The following is a 21,845-nucleotide window of genomic DNA, read 5'->3' on the forward strand; positions in this document are numbered from 1 at the left end:
ACTGTAGTTTTAATTCCGTGATTGCTAATGAAGTTCAGTGGTTTCTCTTGTGTTAATTGGCCATTTAGGTATGCTCTTTTACGAAGTGCTTATTCAAGCCTTCTGACCATTTTTCTACTAGATTGTTTGACCTTTTTCTTACTAATTTATAGAACTTCTTTACATATCTGGATAAGAGTCGTATATGTCCAAGTACCTTCTCTCACTTTATAGCTTGTCTTTTCACTCTCAATGCTACCCTTTGATTAAAAAATACTTCTTAATTTTAATATCACCCAATTTACCAATTTTTTTCTTTTATGATTAGTGTTCATGTCTTGATGAAACATCACTATTTTTTATTTCTTAAAAATGTTTAAGCTTATTTAATTTAATGCAGTTGCCATATAATAAACTGCACATATTTGAAGTGTATATGATTTGTTCAACTTCTGGGAGTGATGGTTAATGGATATTATCTTGACTGATGATAATTTCATGGTTGAATTCACAGGCCAGAACTTTAACAGTTCAGTAATAATTCATCTTATTCAAATTTGTTTTCCATTTCTCTACTACTGGATAATGCAATTGTTTTCCTTTTATTCTCTATCATAAAAAATAGCACTGTTAGTACCATATAGAATCTAGAGAAATGGTACTGATGAACCTAGTAGAGAACAGAGTTGTGAACACAGTGCGGAAAGGTAATGGTGGGACGAATTGAGAAAGTAGCGTTGACGTATATACACTATCATGTGTAAAACAGAGTGCTAGTGGGAAGGTGCTGTGTGACACAGGGAGCCCAGCCCGGTGCTCTGTGATGACCTAGAGCGGTGGGATGCAAGGAGGGGAGGGAGGCTCCAAAGGGAGGGGATATGTGTGTGTGTGTGTGTGTGTGTGTGTGTGTATGTAATTATGACTGATTCATGCTGTTGTATGGCAAAAACCAACACAACATTGTGAAGCAATTTTCCACCAATTAAAGCATTTTTTAAAAGTAAAAAAAGCAATGTCATAGGGATAAAACGGCATGGATGAAGAGAAAATAATGGGTATGGTTCGTGGAAGACAAGATATGCTAGCTTGCTTGGCAGTGCCCTCATGGTAGGGAAGAAGAGCAAGAGTGTGACATGCGATGGTGAGGAATCCTCAAGCTGTGCTGTGCTTCAGTAATGAGCTGTCATGTGTTGCAATGTACAGTTCTTAAGTGATAAAGTATGCAAGCAATGTCGTAAGAGGTGCTGGCTCAGGGTGGTGACAGCTGCCTATTTCAAGAGAAACTGACTGAAGCAGGAGAGAAACAACCTTTCTTCTTCAAAATGCTTTTTAATTACAAGAGCATCTGCCCATTTAAAAAAAAATCAGAAAATATGCATAAAGTGAAAATCATTCCCTAGTCCAAGTCTCACTCCTCATAGGTAAGCCCTGGAAATATTTTAGTATGTAATCTTTTAGATATTTTCTATGTTTGATTTTATATGCACATTAACTTGATAGATAGATACCATGTTTGGTTTTTAAAACAGGACTGCATTAAAATAATGCTTGGTGCAACATGGATGGACTTAGAGATTGCCATATTGAGTGAAGTAAGACAAGGAGAAATATCATATTCTATCATATGTGGAATCTAAAAAAAGGGTACAAACAGTCATGGCCAGTTAACTAGCTGGTTGGAGTATGGTGCTAATTTAAAAAGGGTACAAACAGAAAAGAGTTACAGATGTCAAAAAAAAAAAAAAAAACACATTTTGGTTACCAGGAGGTAAGAGAAGGATGGATAAATTAGGAGACGGGGATTGGCATATACACACTACTATATGTAAAACAGGTAACTAATAAAGACCTATTGTATAGCACAAGGAACTCAATGCTCTATAATGGCCTGTATGGGAAAAGAATCTAAAAAATAGTGGACGTATATATACGTACAACTGATTCACTTTGCTATACACCTGAAACTAACATAACATTGTAAACCAACTATATGTCAATAAACATTTTTAAAAAATAATGCTTGGCAACTTGCTCTCTTCACTTACAATCTTGTGGCTCCCTTTCCAGACCAGTGTGCTGCAGAGGTGCCTGCTTCCCATTCTCCAAATGCAGCTCACAGTGCAGCTGATATGCCCTATTCTCGGTCCTAATCCCTGTGGTCACCAAAATAGCTCTGGCTGAGACCACAAGGCAGAGTGGCCAGCAAGAGAGTTGTGTCCAACTCTTTGTGACCCCATGGACTGTAGCCCACCATGCTCCTCTGTCCATGGGATTCCCCAGGTAAGAATACTTCAGTGGGTTGCCATGCCCTCCTCCAGGGGATCTTCCTGAGCCAGGGACCAAATCAGTGTCTCTGCGTCTCCTGTATTGGCAGGGCGATTCCTTACTGTTGAGCCATCGGGGAAGCCCCTGAGGACAGTGTGTCTCCATAAATTATTGAGAATTCTTCTCAGCACAGTTTCCATAACCAACTCCTATTTACCCTTTTGGCTTCATCCATCCCTCTCTCCCCAACTCCAGGCTCATCACGCTGCAGATCGGTACCTGCAGGGCCTAGATCGTACCATTCTTTCTCTCATCTCTTGGTTCTTGCTACTGCTGGACATCGTTTGTCCCAGTCTGCATTAGGGAACTTTTATCAAAGTCCCAAACGACCCTATGCACAAACCCATCACAGTGCTTATTCTTCCCCTATTGTTCATTAACAATCTCCCCTGTTAGACTGATTTCAAAAGCCGGGGCTGTCTTTTCACGTGCCTTTCTATCCCCTGTACCTGTACAGTGCATACATCAGACACACTGTTTTTTGAATGAATGAACTAAAAAACTTTCAGAATCCCAGATATGAGAGTTCTCCTTTGAATTTCCGATCCTGTCTCATCAATAATCACTGTATTCTGCCTTGAATTATGGTTACTTGGTTCTTATCTTACTCATTTTAATAGCCCCAGTGGTCTTTGAGGGCTGGGATTGTGTTTTGTCTCTTATGTAGTTTCATGATATTTTTCATTGCCTTTGTCTTTCCTGTTGCTTCTAGGACAGTTTCTTACACAAAATAGGCGTTAATAAATATATGTTGAATGCGTAAATGAGTGAACAAATACATGAAACTGCCTGCAAATGTAATTGATGAGAGTGAGTTACACAAGGAAAGCAAGGATAATGGACTGGAAAATACATGGTTGAGTTTTCAAACTAAATGAAGTTGACTTGTAATACCTCCTAGCACATTATTTCCAGAATTTTATCATGTGCCAATAAATATTGTTACATTACATTTTTATTTGAGCAGAGAAATCTTAAAATATGACTTTTTTTCTGAGTGAAAAAGCCTCTGTGCTGTTTAATATCGCCTGATTCAATCTTAGATGGACCTTCTTCCCCAAAAATACACCCTCTTACTCTTGAAAATAGCTGACTAGCATATAACATCTGTTCCTTCCTTCCTTCCCTTCAAAAACCAAAAGAAAGCAAATCCAATATTTTTAAATAACACTTTTCTCTACTATAAAATGTAATTTCTCTAAGTGTCCACTGCTGGGGAGAAGTAAACAGAGAAAAAAAATTCCTTACAGCTGTATATATTACCAGTATCACCAGTACCAGATTCAACTGTTGCAGAAGAACCTCCCTCAGAAGAAGCTGAGTTAGGAGGGAGTTTGCTGCTGCTGCTGCTAAGTCACTTCAGTTGTGTCCAACTCTGTGCAACCCAATAGACGGCAGCCCACCAGGCTCCCCCGTCCCTGGGATTCTCCAGGCAAGAACACTGGAGTGGGTTGCCATTTCCTTCTCCAATGCATGAAAATGAAAAGCGAAAGCGAAGTCGCTCAGTCATATCTGACTCTTAGCGACCCCATGGACTGCAGTCTACCAGGCTCCTCCGTCCATGGGATTTTCCAGGCAAGAGTACTGGAGTGGGGTGCCATTGCCTTCTTGTGCCTCTTTTTCTCTACCAAAAAGTGAATTTTATGAAGGATATTTCTCAATTACTATTTGATTAGAACAGCCTGTAGAGGGCGTCCTTACATCAAGAGCTGGAGGGGTTAGAGCACTATTGAGGGAAAAAAATATTTTCAACTAAAACTGCACCTTTCTGGAGTAAAGAAAATGTCTACTGTGTTGTGAAATTATTATCTTTGGGGAACAATTGGCATTACAATGCTAAAGTGCTGTAAGTATTGCTGAATGTATATGAATGCATTACATAAATGAATATTCACTGAAATAAAAAATAGTGAAATCTTTGAATAGATGTGAATTTTATTGTAAAGTTAGAATGGCTGTGAAGCTTTGGTTGCCAACAGACTTAATCATGATTTACTTGTCAGTGTGAGGTATACTGGTTAAGAGAATAGGCTTTGAAATCAAAGTGACTGGGATTTGAACCTTGACTCTACCACTGACCAGGTAAGTAACCATAGTTACCACTGGGTAACCACAGTCAGCTAACTTACTGGACCTTGTTGAGCCTTGTTTCTCCATCAGTAACGTGGGAATAAAAATAGCACCTACCTATTTTAAAGTGTTGTGAGAATTAAGTAAGCTCTTACTTTTACAATTAAGAAGTTCAAATCCATTGGAGATTTCTTGTTGTTAGGGAAATTAAAATAGAGGAAGTCTTGTTCTGGCTTCAGAAGCAGGAGAGCAGGTTCTGACCTGCTTCTGACTGGCCTGGACACTGCCTGGATTCTGTGCCTGCCTGCAAACACAAGTCAGGTGGCACTGTAGATTAAAAAAAAAGCAAGTGGGTCTGGAATTCTTGAGCCCCTGAGGGTCTGGCCAGCATCCCCACACCCCAACCCCAGATCTAACAAAATCTTATGACTCACAAGATAAACAGCATTGTAAAAGTTTAAAAAAGAACCAGGGCTGCACTTTTGTGTGCAAATTGATGATATGTTTGTAGCCCAGGATTGTAAGTGGGAGCCCTGGAAACTATAATTTGAAGTCTCACCCATGGGATGGACGCACTGCCCAGGACCTTGTCCCAAATGGGACTCTAGATTGCTATTGATGAGGGACTTCCTAGGGCTGTTCAAGCCTGGATGTTGGTTGGCACAATTTGGTGATGTATGTGCTTTTACTTTTCTTCATTGTTTCTTTTCTTTTCAGTTCAGTTGTTCAGCTGTGTCCAAATCTTTGCTACCCCATGGACTGCAGCACACCAGGCTTCCCTGTCCAGCACCAACTCCTAGAGCTTGCTCAAACTCATGTCCATTGAGTCAGTGATACCATCCAACCATCTTATCCTCTGTATTCCCCTTCTCCAGCCTTCAATTTTTCCCAGCATCAGGGTCTTTTCGAATGAGTCAGTTCTTTGCATCAGGTGGCCAAAGTACTGGAGTTTCAACTTCAGCTTCAGTCCTTTTAGTGAATATTCAGGACTGATTTCCTCTAGGGTTGACTAGTTTCATCTCCTTGCAGTCCAAGGGGACTCTCAAGAGTCTTCTCCAACACCACAGTTCAAAAGCATCAATTCTTCTGTGCTCAGCTTTCTTTATGGTCCAACTCTCACATCCATACATGACTGCTGGAAAAACCATAGCTTTGACTAGAAGGACCTTTGTGTTTTCTTTTAATGACTGTATAATTGAAATGAAGTCAATTAGTCCTTGATTAAATATTGAAATTGTTTATTGTGTGTGACCAGTGGTTTCTTTTGTTAACAAATCCTTCAAACCTAAAATGAAAGTAAAACTTTCAGCAAAACACTTGTTCTTTTCGAAGATCAACAGTGGTACAACTGAAAATATTTCATAATTAGAAATGCATATTCTTTAGTAACTCATGACCCAATACTTAAATGCATGCACCTGTTCCACTTCAGGTTTGCTCTCCCACCTTTGTGCCTGTGTGCTCAGTAACGTCCGACTCTTTGTGACCCCCAACCACCAGGCTCCTCTGTCCATGGGATTTCCCAGGCAAGAATACTAGAGTAGGTCGCTATTTCCTTCTCCAGAGGATCTTCCTGACCCAGGAATGGAACCCATGCCTCTCCTACACTGACAGGTGGATTCTTTACCATTAAGCCACGAGGGAAGCCCCTCCCCACAAGGGATTGAGTCAAACAACGCGCCCATCCCCACAGGCTCAATCCTTGGGACATTTTGGATGCCAAAAAACAGAAGTAAACAACTTTATTCTGAGTCTGAAATCTAAACAAAAACAAGAAACCCCCTTTTGCTTCCGTTTTCATCACACATCCAAGGGATTTGGCAGGGGGCAAATTAAATCCCTACTGGGGTTTAATGGGTGTGGCTGGCCAGAGCCCATTGCCGGCCAACTACTCTTCCCGTACGCAAGGCCAGAGCCTTGGCTTGCTCTAAAGGACCTGCGATTTTAGCACCAGCGCGGCGCGCCTCCAAATTTCTCCATATACCCGCAACTACGAAGATAGTCATGGCTTTTGGGAGCCCGACCCCAGCACGTTAGGTAAGCCTGTCATCCAGAGCTCAGGGTGCTGCCGGTGAGCAGGGAGAAGAGCCTCCACAGCTGTAAAAAGCATTCTCCGCAGTGTGAGACAAGTGAGAAGTGAAAGCCGCACGCCCTGGTCAGCCCCAGCTCCAGCAACCAGGACACCTCTGGACAGTGGACTCTCGGGTTTTAAATGGATGGGAATGCGCCAAGTGTTTGCATATGTGAAGAATGACAGTGGCGGATGGGAGAGGGTAGTGTTTGCAGAGTGAAGAATGACAGTGGCGGAATATGGGAGAAGTGGGACAGTGGGGAAAGTGGAGGAATGTGAGCCTTCATTTAACACCGGGGTACCAATGAAACTTATCATCATCATTATTATCATCTGGGTTCAGTCAAGCCGTAATAAGTCAGTTCACCGCATTTCCCCCCGTTCATGCCTCGTCTGGCCAGAGGCAGCGCAAGTGACGTCTCAGGGGTCCCTTGGAGCGCCCTTTTCCGCGTCTGCTCCCCAGCGGCGCACGGCGGCTGGACTTTGCCTCCGAGGTTCCGCGCCGCCCCACCCCCGCGCGTCCCTCCAGCGCCCCCCAGTGGCGACCGACTGGGCACCGTCACTCATTGCTCGCACCGCACTTGCGCCTGCCCTTCCGGCTCTAACTCTCCCGCTATATTTAACCCTCTGACCGTTGTGTCTCTTTCGGCGGGCTGGCATCTCCTGCTTTGCCAGTCTTGCGCCTCTGCTCCCTCCTCTCCCACCTGCTCCCCCTTCCCTTGTCCCGCTCTCGCCAGTTCTTCTCCCTCCTCCTACTCCTTCTCCGGCACACCCAGGCTCACTCGTACCAGAGCCAAGAGGCTACACGCCCAGCCGTCTACGCGGGGAACTGCTCCGGCTGGGAGACAAGGGTCGGGTAGGTGCGGGAGGAGTTTCAGCTGCGAGAACCACGGTCCAGGAGGTCTGGAGTAGCATGGCCCGGAAAAGCGCCTTCTCTGCCGGCGCGCTCTGGCTCTGGAGCATCCTCCCGTGCCTGCTGGTGTTGCGAGCGGAGGTCGGGCAGCAGCCGGAGGAAAGCCTGTACCTGTGGATCGACGCTCACCAGGCGAGAGTGCTTATAGGTAAGGTTTCGCGGGAGCTTCTGCTTCTTCCCAAATGCCTGGGTCTTCACTCTCTCCAGCTCTTCTGTTAAAGGAGAGAGACATGCATTTAGAATGTTTTAAAACTTTATTTTCAAGGCAGATTGTCCCCTTTTTAGTTAGCTGCGTGCTTGCTAAATCCCTTCAGTCGTGTCGGACTCTTTGCGATCCTATGGACTACCGCTTTTCCATCTAAAGTGTTTAAGCTTTTTTCTCCATAAATCTAAGCTGTTCTAATGTTCTGATCATGCTGTTGTTGGTTTCTGCAATCCAGCGTTTTTCCGTGGACCGAGCATTTGTTGGCACCGGTTTTTTCCACAGTTCACTCCGTTTCACTGAAAGCATACGTCTTTGCCATCATTCTTATCATACACAGGAAGATTAACTGGTACTTGAAGGCAGGTGCTTTGTGAAAAGAAATGACCCATTACTAATTCTTCGGTGTTCTTTTGGCACGCAAGTTCTGATTTGGATTCTTCTAAGTTCAGCTAGTTTGATAGCTTTATTTCTTTGTGTGTGTTTTTTAAACCAGGACTTGAAGAAGATATCTTGATTGTTTCAGAGGGGAAAATGGCCCCCTTTACACATGATTTCAGAAGAGCACAGCAGAGAATGCCAGCTATTCCTGTCAATATCCATTCTATGAATTTCACCTGGCAAGCTGCAGGGCAGGTGAGTCCTGTTAACCAGGAAGGCTGGAGAAAATCACCCTTTAATATTTCCAGCACCTGATGGCAGATAGAAATAAGACGATATAGCATATAGTTGACTACATTTTTCTTTTTTACAATTTTCAAGAGTGATTTCTCATCTGATCTCCAAAGCAAATAAAGAGTTAACTCCCATTTATTTAAATATGTCACATAAATTGAAGATTCCCAAAAGAAAGAGCTAGGCAAAGTGCCTAAGATCACTATTTTGATAAGTCTCAGTGTCTTCAGACTGCTGGAAATATAATGACCTCAAATAGCAGCATTACTTTTTTCCATGCTCATTGACATTAAAATTAAACATAATACTTAAAAGGCTCTTTTCTCCATAGTATCGATATATACCAACCACCTGTGACATTGTTTACACTTTAAAACAATTTTTAAAGTCTGTAAGTACTTTTGACATTGTACTTTGAAAAAATGGCATATTGAGTGTTTTTCACTAATGATAACACTACATATTTCTGGTACAAGTTCATAGACTCAAAGTGTCATAAGAGAATGTTTGCAAAATATTGGAAGCTATTGGTTTTTTAATACCTTCACATGAAAAAGAAAACTACCCTGTATTTTTATGAAGAAGTACTTCTTTTATTTCTTAGCATATTAGCATCTTTTTTTATGCTTCAGTATTACGTAAATGACCTGTAATTTGGAAAAGAAAGGGAGGATAAAATGTAAGCTTAGTTCCTTTTGTTCAATTGGAGAATTTACTCTAGAGGACAAATGGTAAGTTAATAAATTCTTCCACTCATTAGGGAGTAAAATGTGTCTACTTATGAAAATCATTGTAATTAAAATCACATTTTAGGTCTTTTATTCTAAAGCTGCTTAAAGGGCTATTTTCATAAAGAATGTGATCCAGAAAACACTTTATAAAAATTAGTTACTTTGAATTGAGACAGCACTTTGGTTCTCTCTAATTACCTGCTGTAATATAGGCATGATTATTTAAGCTGTCTTTTCCACAGCTGTTCTCTCATTTTTCCTTTCAACTCTAGATCCTTCAACTTCCATTGTCAGAAAGGAATAGATGTTTTGGGTCCACCAGAGTTCCTAATAGGAGGGTCATCTATTCTAATACCCCCATTTTGCAGATAAGCTCACTGAGGCTCCTACTGCTCTCTGGGGAGGGTATTCCTTTCTTCTCCCCGCTACAGTTTCCTCTTCATAGATACTTTATGGACAGCTAATCTTGAATTATTGTGAAACCCAGTGATAAATCAATGAATGGCCTTTTATTGTCACCTTTTATTTTTCACCTGAATCTATTGTGTTTGACCACTTGTCAGCTGGGATCAATATTGATTCTGTGATTTTAAAAAGGAACATTTTCTTTATTTATACTTCTATAGATTTGTAAGAACCATTAGGGACTTCCCTGGTGTCTCAGTGGTAAGAAACCTACCTGTCAACGTGGGATACAAGGGTTTGATCCCTGGGCTGGAAAGACCCCCTGGAGAAGAAAATGGTAGCCCATTTAAGTATTCTTGCCTAGGAAATCCCATGAACAGAGGAACCTGGCTACAGTCTATGGGGGTCAAAAAAAAGAGTCGGACACAACTTAGTGACCAAACAACAACAAAGAACCATTAGTTAGTTTGACTTGCAGCCTTCCCTAGCTGAAAGTGATCAGTAACTTCAGGCAAAGTAGAAAATATTAGTAGCTCTGGTTAGTTGATTTGATTGGTTTATCAATCTATTTATTTTTCCTATGAGTTTGTCTTCTGAAGAATGGAACTTGAAGCAAAGGCTTAAATTCCATGCTCTCTCCCCTTTGCAAACATTGGCATATTGTTGAGTACAGAATGGATTGCATATCCAACAATCTGAGGAATATTTCTTGTAGAGGATTAGAGAGGGTGGTGGAACTGGTATGCAGATGAAGCTTCGAGAGTCTTTTTCTCTCTGGTTTAGGTGTTGCTTCCTCTTGTGGATTATGCTGGCCAATATTAGCACCTCAGTTCAGTTTACTCCAGATAGGTCACCACAGGTAACTGTGTGAAATCTGTTATGTTTCTGTTTTGGAGAAGTGGGGGATACTGAGAAAGGGGAAAGGATCTACATGATGCCAGACAGCAAGATGTTTTAAAATATTATTTAGATGTGATTAATGCCAGTAAAGCTCTGTGATTCCAGCACCATAATTTTTGAAATGCATGGAAATTTTGAATATGGAAAAAATATGACTTCAATACCAAAAAATACTTTAAGATTTTAGAAAGGCAACTTTGGCTAAATCCAAACCACATCAAAACTTCTACATGGAAAAATGAAGAGTTCCTTCCTTTATCTAGTTATTTCATTCAAAATATCAAACATTTAGGGATTTCAGCACAAGCAAGACACATAGCTTATTAATGAAAATTTAAACTTAAATATTAAATGTTTCGGTAACCCATGGAAAATTAAAAATTTTAGGACTGAAGATCCAGTAGATGTTATCTACTTCCAATAAAGTATTTGTTCACTAACCCAAGCTATTCTTGGGGCCATTTAAAATGACTTTCAAGTTCAACTCCAAACAAATGCAAATAAAAATTCCAGTGAGATTCATTTCTTCACACTACGTTGGTCAAGTTTTTTAAAGTGTTTTAGTTTGTGGAGGATTATCCTTAGTGATTTGTTTCTGATGCATGTTAGCCTTTCTGTAGGGCGATTTGACTCTGATGGCAGAAGAATTGACATAGATCATTTGACTAGGTAGGATATTTTACTCCTGGAGATTCATCCTGAGAAAATAATCATGGATATGAATAAAGTTTTTGGTGCCAGCCTGTTTGTGGTCATGCTATTAATAAAAGAAAAAAAAATGGGCAGAACCTATAAGTCTCTGATAATGGTAGGAAGCATTAATAAGAATATCTAGACATCTACTCAATGCAATGGAAAGATGTTCATGACAAATTATGCAATAGCCTATAATAGTATATTCTGTTTAGTTTCATTACAAAATATATGGACAGTTATAGGAAAACATGTCTGATAAATGTCTAATCCTCCAAGGTGTTCAGCTCAGTTCAGTTCAGTCGCTCAGTTGTGTCTGACTCTTTGCGACACCATGAATCACAGCACGCCAGTCCTCCCTGTCCATCACCATCTCCCGGAGTTCACTCAGACTCATGTCCATCGAGTCCATGATGCCATCCGGCCATCTCATCCTGGGTCGTCCCCTTCTCCTCCTGCCCCCAATCTCTCCCAGCATCAGAGTCTTTTCCAATGAGTCAACTCTTCTCATGAGGTGGCCAAAGTACTGGAGCTTCAGCTTTAGCATCATTCCTTCCAAAGAAATCCCAGGGTTGATCTCCTTGCAGTCCAAGGGACCCTCAAGAGTCTTCTCCAACACCACAGTTCCAATGCATCAATTCTTCGGTGCTCAGCCTTCTTCACAGTCCAACTCTCACATCCATACATGACCACAGGAAAAACCATAGCCTTGACTAGGCGGACCTTAGTTAGCAAAGTAATGTCTCTGCTTTTGAATATACTATCTAGGTTGGTCGTAACTTTTCTTCCAAGGAGTAAGCGTCTTTTAATTTCATGGCTGTAGTCACCATCTGCAGTGATTTTGGAGCCCCCAAAAATAAAGTCTGACACTGTTTCCACTGTTTCCCCATCTATTTGCTATGAAGTGATGGGACCGGATGCCATGATCTTCGTTTTCTGAATGTTGAGCTCTAAGCCAACTTTTCGCTCTCCTCTTTCACTTTCCTCAGGAGGCTTTTCAGCTCCTCTTCACTTTCTGCCATAAGGTGTTAACATTAGTTATATCTACCTTTACTATGTTTTTGTTTTTCCACAGTGAATGTGTTTTGATTTGTAATTTAAAAATAATTTTACATTAAATGTGTGTAAAAAGTTATACTTCAGAACCTAAAACTGGGTGATGTTCTATATTATAAATAGTTTACTTATATTTTAATCCAGTTTCATTTTTGCACAGCAGAGCACTCAACAAAATGGTAAAATGGTAAAAGAGTTTGTTTCCATGGCTGCTCTTAACCTATGGATCCCAAAGAATTTGCTTATGTATATCTGATCCTCACTGACTATTTTTTTTTGTGAAATCTTCAAATGTCTGCTTTGCTAAATTTTCCTGCCTGAAATCAGCTTCCTTGACCTCTTCCTCTCTCTTAAAAATCCTGTCTCTACTTGCTTGCCCATTGAAAATATTCATTCATTTTCTGACATGCACCTTCTCAAGGCTTTTAGATTAGAGAATTTCTACCAAAGAGGCTTAAACTTAAAAGATTTTGGGTAATTAAAGAGAGAATAGTCTTTATTACTGTATATAACTTTTAATAGTTGATATTTTTCAATGAGGCATTCTTTATTCTAATTTTTCCCTAAATTTGAGGCAAGTAGAGGCCAAGAGCAACTACTTTGGTTTTCTACACTACGCACTAATTAAATATTTTATTTGGAAAATAACCCTTTCTAAACCTAAAGGCTTTCCAATAAAACTTTAATGAGAAGTTTTGTTAGACAAATCTGAATGCTAATACTGAGACACCACTGTTGATTTCCATAAGAAGAAATTTGGTGTTAGGCCAAATATTTTATTTCTAGAAATCATGTAAATAGATCTTTGTTTATAAAGATTATATAGCCTTGACCTTAATCACTTTACTATATTCTATCACCTGCATAAAGATGCTAAGGTACTATAACTCCTGGTCCCTAGTTAATAGGGCATCCCTTTTTCTGTTGGCTTCTTTTAGCAGTGATGATGAATTTCTGCTGAGCCATCTATGCTAGTTTTCCTATCTTCTTACGACCAAATGCCTGTACTTCGTGTTGTTTGGCAAGGGTTGGAATGAAATTGGTGTCTGTGGAAGAGAAATCTTCCGGATGAAGATGATGGGCCAATATTAACTTTAAATCCACCACCTGGATTATTAAGCTCTGATGATCTGTACCAACAGGTCCAGATCTTAGAGTAAGCTTTTTGTCATGTATTGTTGTTGTTTAGTTGCTGAGTCGTGTCTGACTCTTAAAACCCTATGGGCTATCCATGGGATTTCCCAGGCAAGGACACAGGAGTTGGTTGCCATTTCCTTCTCCAGGGGATCTTCCCCACCCAGGAATTGAACCTGAGGTTCCTGCCACATCTCCTACATTGCAAGCGGGCTCTTTACCACTGAGTCACCAGGGAAGCCCGGTATAGTAGTCATGTATAGTGGTCATAATTCTTGCAGCCTCTAGAAGTCACTAATATATACATACATATATATATATATTCATTTTTCTCAGTTTTAGGATGCTTAAAAACAAAAGTTTAGAATATTGCTATGGATACAGGAAAGGAAGAACATTTTACCTGCTGCCCTGGGGAAATGGGTGGACATGTGTATGGTGTGGAAAATTAACTTTATTGGATTAAACTGCAGGAACATGCTTCTTTGTTCAATGTGTGATCATTGAAAATAGAAAATATTAGATATGCTGAAGATACAATGTATAAAGTGAAATATCTTCCAAAATGTAAGGTTAAATATAAATGTGTTCATAACTTTTACTAGTTCTCTACAATTAAAAACACTTCTTGAATTACTGAAAACTGCCAGAAGTAATAACAATAATACAAGGCCAAATATAAGGAAAGCCTGAGACTTTTGCCTAGATTGTTGTGTCTTTGTAAATGATTCCAGTTAGCACCCAAATTTAGCCTTTTTTGGTTGTTCTTGAGTGAAGCATTGTTGTTTTATTATAGAATGTTGTGTTATTTTATATGTACAGCAAGGTGGTTCAGTTATACATATATATATTATTTTTCAGATGGTTCAGTTATACATGTATATATATATTTTGCAGATTCTTTTCTATTATAGATTACAGACTATTAAATATAGTTCCCTGTGCTATACAGTAGGTCCTTGTTTTTTATTTTATATATAATAGTGTCGGGGTCACACAGAGTTGGACACAACTGAAGCGACTTAGTAGTAGTAGCAGTGTGTAACATAATGTGCGTGCAGGTATAATGTGTGTCTTTGCGATCGCATGGACTCTAGCCCGCCAGGCTCCTCTGTCCACGGGATTTTCCAGGCAAGAATACTGGAGTGGGTTGTCATTTCCTTCTCCAGGGGATTTTCCTGACATAGAGATCAAACCTGTGTCTCCTTTATTGGCAAGCAGATTCTTTGCCACTGTGCCACCTGGAAAGCCTGTATATGTGTATTTGTATCCAAATTCAGCTTTAAAATGAAGAAAGTACCATTGAGAGGGAAAAAATGTCAGAAACAGACCATTTTCCTGACAACTGACTCACATTTTTCCAAGTTTTATTTGTTTGTTTGTTTGTTTTTAAATAGGATCACTCTACTGACAGGTATGAGATCAACTGGATCATCCCCTAGAGAGCTTGTTTTGCAATATGGTGGTTGATATGATGTAACACTGGGCCCCTTAAATTGGTTGCAATTCCAAGTCTCAAATTTCCCCTTGGACTGGTTGAGTTAAGAAGACCTGTATTAAAATGGTATTTTCCTTCCTTTCTCCCCTTGACAAAAATCAAAGAAAAACAATAGAGAGTGAATTTTCATTCAACTACTTCCTCTCTCTCTTCAAAGCGAGTGCCAAATGCCCTTAAACACCTCCTCCCAACTCTGAAGTTATGGTAGTACTTATTGTTATTAGTTAAATCCTTTAATGTGTACTGTCCACATCTTTTTCCTGATGGAGTTATGATTGTGTTGGTAGTTACAACCCAAGTAGTTGCATCCCTTTGCACTCTTGGAGTTTGCAGCAGTTTTATGTCACCAAATGAAGGAAATGCCTTGATTTTTTACCCCTGTTTCATGGTTTCCAAGTGAAAATGTGGAAACGTTTACATACTGTGGGCATGATTTCTTTTTTAAAAAAGAAGGTACTCATATCAAAAGCACAACTTTAAACCTTTAGTGTTTAGATTCTGCTACACTGTGGTATTTTGCATTGTGGCATTGTGGACATGCCACCAGGGATCAAAGAGTAATTCTGCAGAGGGCCCATTTCGTTTAGCAAGCAGGCATGTGCCAGCCATCTGTTGTATCCGCTGATAGAAAACAGCAGTAAGTTTCTCAAACTTTTTCCAGGGGAAAAAAAAAGAGACTTTATAGCTTAAAGGAGATGAGTTGCAAGGTACCTTGTAAGCCTCATCTGGTTCTAGAGCGATTTAAATGGCATAAATGTAAACCCTGCTATGTCTTCCTCACACGGTGGTGTCAACATACATAAACAAACCCTTTGCTGTTATCCTCTATGTTTATTCCTGACTTTTAAATGTTTGCACCAATAGAAATCTTTTAAATTTTTGTGGTGAGGTGGAAAGAAATGATGTTCGATAAAGCATTTTGTTTTGGATTAAGCTCATTTAACTTAAATGTCCCTGATGAGTAGGATGAGTGTTGTAAGGAAAGAATTTGAGGATTAAAGAGTGTTACAGGAAGGGGGGACACCTTCCATAGCCCGAGAGTAGACTTTCGTCTAACACTCTGAAATGAATTGTCTCCAAGGAGACTACTGGGAAGGCGTGCTCGGGTGGAGAGCAGTAGGGTAAGGGAACCCAGGAGGACTGCTCTGCCATGTGGCTTGCTGTCTTGGGTTTTATGGTGATGGGATTGGTTTCTGGGTTGTCTCATTCTGACTGAGGGTTCTTTCTCACGGCCCATGCATTGCTCAGCCAAGAGGGGTTCCAGCGAGGAGGGTTCTGGGAAATTGGTAGGACATGTGGCGTCTCCATTTGACCTTTCCCAAATTCTTCCGGTTGGTGGTGACTTGTTAGTTCCCTGTTCCTTACCAGACCTCCTGTTGTAAGATGACTCATGTAGATAGTTACTACGGTGCCTAACCAGGGTAGATAACAGTTTCAGTCAGTGTTTCCCCTAACAAGAATATAGTGAAAATGCTCTTCATCTTTCAGCCAGGTCTCTGGAAGAGGTATTGTCAGATCAGGGCTTCTTTGGCTGCAGGTTTTAGCCAGCTTTCTCCATTTGCCAGCCTGGGATGACCTTAGTTACATTCCCCTGAACACTTCTGGATGAGGAGTTGTTCTCCCACGCAGTGTTTCTCTCTGCCTCTGGCACTCAGTCAGTCAACAGATACAGACACTCAGTTAGTCACTGGAGCACACAAAGAGGAGTAAACATGGTCCCTGCCCTCAGGGAGCTCATAGTCTAGGAAACAAATATCCATCACTCCCAGGCAAATGAGATTAGCAAGTCTAGGACTGGCTGAGAGCACAAAAAAGGCCACCCCTTTCCCAGTCGGGAGGAGGAAGGACGCCAGGAGCTAAACTCCTGCAGGATAAGTAACCTTTCATCAGACCAGCAAAAGAAGAAAGTGCTTTTCAAGTGAAGAGCTCAGGCTGTTCAAGGGCATGGAGGTCTTAAAGGGGAAGGCATCTTTTAGGTGATCACAGTGGACCTTGTATCTTATCTGGACCTTGTATCTTACCTGAGAGGTTATGGAAATTCAGTAAAGGGGATGTCAAGGTCAAACAATGGACAAGGGTTTTGGGGGAGAAGAAGGTAGAAACAATTCAAGGAGGTTTCTCTCTTTTCTACCATGAAGAGAATGGACTCAAACACTTTGCAGCTTTGTCCTAGGGACGTATTAAGTAAATCTGGTTTCTCTGTTAAGTAGACAGTGGCTTTTCTGTTTTAAAATTTATTTGAGTATAGTTGATTTACAGTGTTGTATTAATTTCTGCTGTACAGCAAAGTGACTCAGATATACATATACATAGATATACACACATTCTTTTTCATTTTCTTTTCCATTATGGTTTATCACAGGATATGAAATACAGTTCCCTGTGCTATATAGTAGGGCCTCGTTGTTTATCAATTCTATACGATAGTTTAGATTTGCTAATAGTTTGCATTTGCTAATCCCAAACTCCTAAAACATCCCTTCCCCAAACCCTCTCCCCGCTTGGCTACCACAAGCCTGTGGTTGCATGTTTGCAACCTCTGTGTCTGCATGTTTCATAGATAAATTCATTTGTGTCGTATTTTAGATTACGTGACAATGGCTTTTCTACAACTATAATTTAGCTCTTGTTTTTCTTACTAAACTTTTGAAAGTTTGTGATGATTAGTCTCAGCTCCAGGTTAAATTTTTTTAGGTAATTAGAGCATAGAACTATTAAAGAAAATCACTTTATATTAAAAAAAAATCACTTTCTGTGAGTGCATAGGAAAAAAATTTGCTAATGGAATATAGAACTTTGAACTTACTGTAGAAGGATGCTTGAGTAAAAAAAATAATGTTCAAAGAGGAATTGACTTAGCATTCTCAACTCTCATATTACATTTCTAATTATCAAGAAAAACTTTCCAAGTATCAAGAAAAAGTATGATAAAGATAATAGGAATTGTACTTGGCAGGTGATCTTGCAGTTGAAATAATGAGAAGTTGAACAGTGTAAGTGGATGAATTCAAACTATGCCTGCTTCTTCAAGTATTCGATTTTCTTTCAAAACCTATGAGTTAAAACTCTAGGATCAAGGAACAAATGTCTCTGCCTCTGAGAGATACATTTTATCTTCTTTTTAGATTTTATGGATGAATCTGATGAAAGACATTTGGAAAATATCAGGCATTTTTGAAACCTATTCACCTGAACAAACCTCCCAGGCAGCAGTGTGTTGTGGGCCTGGGACAAAGGGACATATTTGGGGAGTGAATTCTTAGCTGACAGTGAGATAAAGGACATGAACCCAGTCCCTGCTTAGCTGCTCTTGGCCAAAACTCAGATCATGCCTTGGGTACAAAACATAATTAAGAACCCAGTCCCATATGGGCGGTTCATGTTGAGGTATGGCAGAAACCAACACAATATTGTAAAGCAGTTATCCTTCAATTAAAAATAAATGTTTCTAAAAAAAAGAAAACAAACTAAAAAAACAACCAGAATAAAACAACATAGACAAAAAACCAAAAGAACCCAGTCCCTGCCCTTGAGAAAATTAGAAACCAACTGGAGAGGCAGCTATATGGAAACAGATCATTTTAAGAATTCCTGGTAAGCAATGGCACCCCACTCCAGTACTCTTGCCTGGAAAATCCCATGGACAGAGGAGCCTGGTAGCTGCAGTCCATGGGGTCGCTACTAGTCGGACATGACTGAGCGACTTCACTTTCACTCTTCACTTTCATGCATTGGAGAAGGAAATGGCAACCCACTCCAGTGTTCTTGCCTGGAGAATCCCAGGGACAGGGGAGCCTGGTGGGCCGCCGTCTATGGGGTTGCACAGAGTCGGACACGACTGAAGCGACTTAGCAGTAGCAGTAGTAGCAGTGTTGCAGAAGCCAGAGAAGGAAATGGCAACCCACTCCAGTACTCTTGCCTGGAAACTCCCATGAACAGAGGAGCCTGGTAGGCTGCAGTCCATGGGGTCGCTAAGGGTCAGACATGACCAAGCAACTTCACTTTCACTTTTCACTTGCATGCATTGGAGAAGGAAATGGCAACCCACTCCAGTGTTCTTACCTGGAGAATCCCAGGGACAGAGGAGCCTGGTAGGAGGCTGTCTATGGGGTCGCACAGAGTCAGATACGATTGAAGCGACTTTGCAGCAGCAGCAGGAGTGTTGTAGAAGTATTGAAGCATTCCCAGGTTAGAATGGACTCTGACACTGAGTCTGAGTTGGACAAGCACAAACGTGGAAGAAGGGATGATTTTCAGGGAAAGGAGACAATGTAGAGCGAGGCATAGAGACCAGGCATACATTATCTGGGGAACTAGTACTTTGGTGTGGCTGGAGTGTATGTGCAAGGTAGGCAGTGGAGAGGAAGGCAGGGGCTAGGTCTCCACAACTTCATCCTTCATGTCAAGGCACCTAAAACTTACTCTATAGGTAATGTTGAGTCAATCCGTGAGAAAGTATGAAACAGAGTACAATAGAATCTGCCTGTAATGCAGGAGACCCGGGGTTGATCCCTTGGATTGGGAAGATCCCCTGGAGAAGGAAATGGCAACCCACTCCTGTATTCTTGCCTGGAGAATCTCGTGTATAGAGGAGCCTGGCAGGCTACAGTCCATGGGGTTGAAAGAGTCACCCACGACTTAGTGACTAACCCACCAGAGTACGAGAGAGGCAGAGTTAGAATTTAGATCACCCTGTCAGCAGAATGGGGGATGCCTCTGAGCTGGGTGTTTCCATATAGTGTTATGGAAAACCCAAACAAACTTTTTGGCCAAACCACTGTTCATTTTTAATTATTTTACTCTCCCCATAAATGTTCGTGACAGGAAGGACTTTGACCTATTTGCCATACAATTCTAGGTCCTGGAACAGCTCCTAACACACAGTGCTGCTGCTGCTAAGTCAAGTCAGTCGTGTCCAACTCTGTGCGACCCCATAGACGGCAGCCTACCACGCTCCTGTCCTTGGGATTCTTCAGGCAACAATACTGGAGTGGGTTGCCATTTCCTTCTCCAGTGAATGAAAGTGAAAAGTGAAAGTGAAGTCGCTCAGTCCTGTCCGACTCTTCGAGACCCCATGGACTGCAGCCTACCAGGCTCCTCCGTCCATGGGATTTCCCAGGCAAGAGTACTGGAGTGGGGTGCCATTGCCTTCTCTGGACACACAATAGGCAATCAATAATGAACTGTTGAATGAATGAATACATTATTGTTCCCATCTGAGAGAGAAAACAACTGAGAAGAGCAAAGGAAGAGCAAGTGAAGGGTGACGGGGCTGGTCTTTAAACCTAGAGTCCTTGCTCCAGTGCGTAATTGCTCAGTCACGCCTGACTCTCTCCAACCCCAGGGACTGTTGCCCACCAGGCTCCTCTCTGTCCGTGGAATTCTCTGGGCAAGAATACTGGAGTGGGTTGCCACTTCCTTCTCTAGGGGGTCTTCCCAACCCAGGGACCAAACCCATGTCTCTCCCGTCTACTGCATTGGCAGATGAGTTCTTTACCCCTGAGCTGCCTGGGAAGTCCTGTCCTTACTCTGATCCGTGCTAAACAGGTGTATGAACACAGAGCGAGCTCTGGGAACACAGAGGGGGAAGCAGCTAGCTTTGGCTGGGGAAGCAGGGGAAGGCTTCACTAGAGAAGATCCAATATTCAAAGTGGGACTTGAAGAATGTGCATGAGGGGTTAAATCCTCTGAGATGGGAGCAAGGCACAGGAAGGAAGGTATCACAGGCAGAGGCAAAAAAAGTTGTGAAAATGCATTCTGGGCAAGGCTAATGGTACCTGAGACTGAGGCTAGGTGAGTGGAAGGGAAATACTGGGGGTTCTGGAAGAGGGGAGATGAAGAAATGATGCTGGATACTTGGTAAGGGTCCAATGGAGAAACACTAGAACCCACAGAAAGGTCACTTGACCAGTTCTTATATCTATACAAAAAGCTGTTGGGTTACCTCTAAACTCCTTCCAAATTCTGAACTATTAGTATTCTATACCTTAATATTAAAATATCTTTACTCATTTAATATTAATGGTAATATCTTTATATAAACTGCAATGTCTCTATATTTTTTAAATCAAAGCAGAAAAATTCTTCCTCCAGAATTGTCTCATTGTCAATGTTAAAAAGATTCATCTCAGAATCTTTTCTTTTTTATTCTATGTTAATAGTAACAGTCAATACTTAATAAATCATACTCTGGACTGGCTGCTTTTCTGAGCACTTTACAGATACTATCTCATCAGATCCTCACAACAATCCTAGGGTAGGTACTATTTTTATCTCCACTACGCAGATGAGGAAACCAGGGGATAAGAAAGTCAAATTCCTTGCCCAAGACTACACAACTAAGAACACTTATGTATACATTTATATACTTAAGAGATCTTTGTTAATTTTTGGAATATCTCCTCATGCCAAAAAATAGCAATTCAAACAATACTTATCAATGTTTACATGGCCTAGGTTCTGAGAACACAAATTTTTGATTGATCTACCTGCGTTCTAGGAATTCATCAGCTGGTGGTAAAGACTGGCATCAGAAAGGCCATTATGTCTTGGGGCAATCCAAGTGCTGGGTGCTAAAGAGTTTCCACACATAGAGCGTTTTAGAAGAAAATGAGTTTATTAAAGACAAAGAGCAGAGATAAAGGGGTATCTAGGGAGAGTCAACAGTTTTCGTGGGTTAATAACCAGTTTTTATAGCCTCAAGACAAAATTCCTGCCGGAAGATTCGTGTTAGGTGATTGGTTAGAGTGTTATAAGGTGTTTACTGGAGTGGGCATCTTTGCCTAATTTGGAGTCAGGAAGCTTATTAGTGATGACCATGGGCTTTTGGGCACGGTTACAAAGGGGCTCAATTAGCTTCAGAAATGTCTTTGGTTCTGGGCTCCACTTCTGTGGCATTGGTACAAGACCTCTCACCTGTTGCCTGGGGGCAGGATTCTGGGACTGCCCTGGGGGTCCAGTGGCCAAGACTCCACACTCCCAAGGCAGGGGGCTTGGGCTTGAGTCCTGGTCAGGGAACTAGATCCCTATGTGCCACAACTAACAGTTTTCATCCCACGACTAAAAGATCCCACGTGCTGTAGCTAAGACCTGGTGCAGCCAAATAAATAAATATTTTTTAAAAAACCCCAAAATCAAAAAGGCAATCATAATCATTGTGGTAAGTTCTTGGGCTACCACATTTAGTTGGATGA

At 41.1% G+C, this 21,845-nt stretch overlaps 1 protein-coding gene across 2 annotated transcripts in view; it reads left to right on the forward strand.

Moving 5' to 3' along the window:
* The first annotated feature begins 5,247 nt into the window (after positions 1-5,247).
* Positions 5,248-21,845, forward strand: part of WIF1 (WNT inhibitory factor 1) — an 87,795-nt gene continuing 71,197 nt past the window's right edge. Inside the window, exons 1-2 of one of the 2 annotated variants that reach the window (XM_069584722.1) lie at positions 5,248-7,506; positions 8,057-8,196. In XM_069584722.1, the coding sequence (XP_069440823.1) occupies positions 7,359-7,506; positions 8,057-8,196 (288 nt within the window). In that variant the 5' untranslated portion in view covers positions 5,248-7,358. The remainder of the gene's footprint in view (positions 7,507-8,056; positions 8,197-21,845) is intronic. The other variant, XM_069584721.1, reaches the window with a different exon arrangement.

This window comes from Ovis canadensis, chromosome 3 (assembly GCF_042477335.2).
Source record: "Ovis canadensis isolate MfBH-ARS-UI-01 breed Bighorn chromosome 3, ARS-UI_OviCan_v2, whole genome shotgun sequence".
Taxonomy (NCBI): Eukaryota; Metazoa; Chordata; class Mammalia; order Artiodactyla; family Bovidae; genus Ovis; species Ovis canadensis.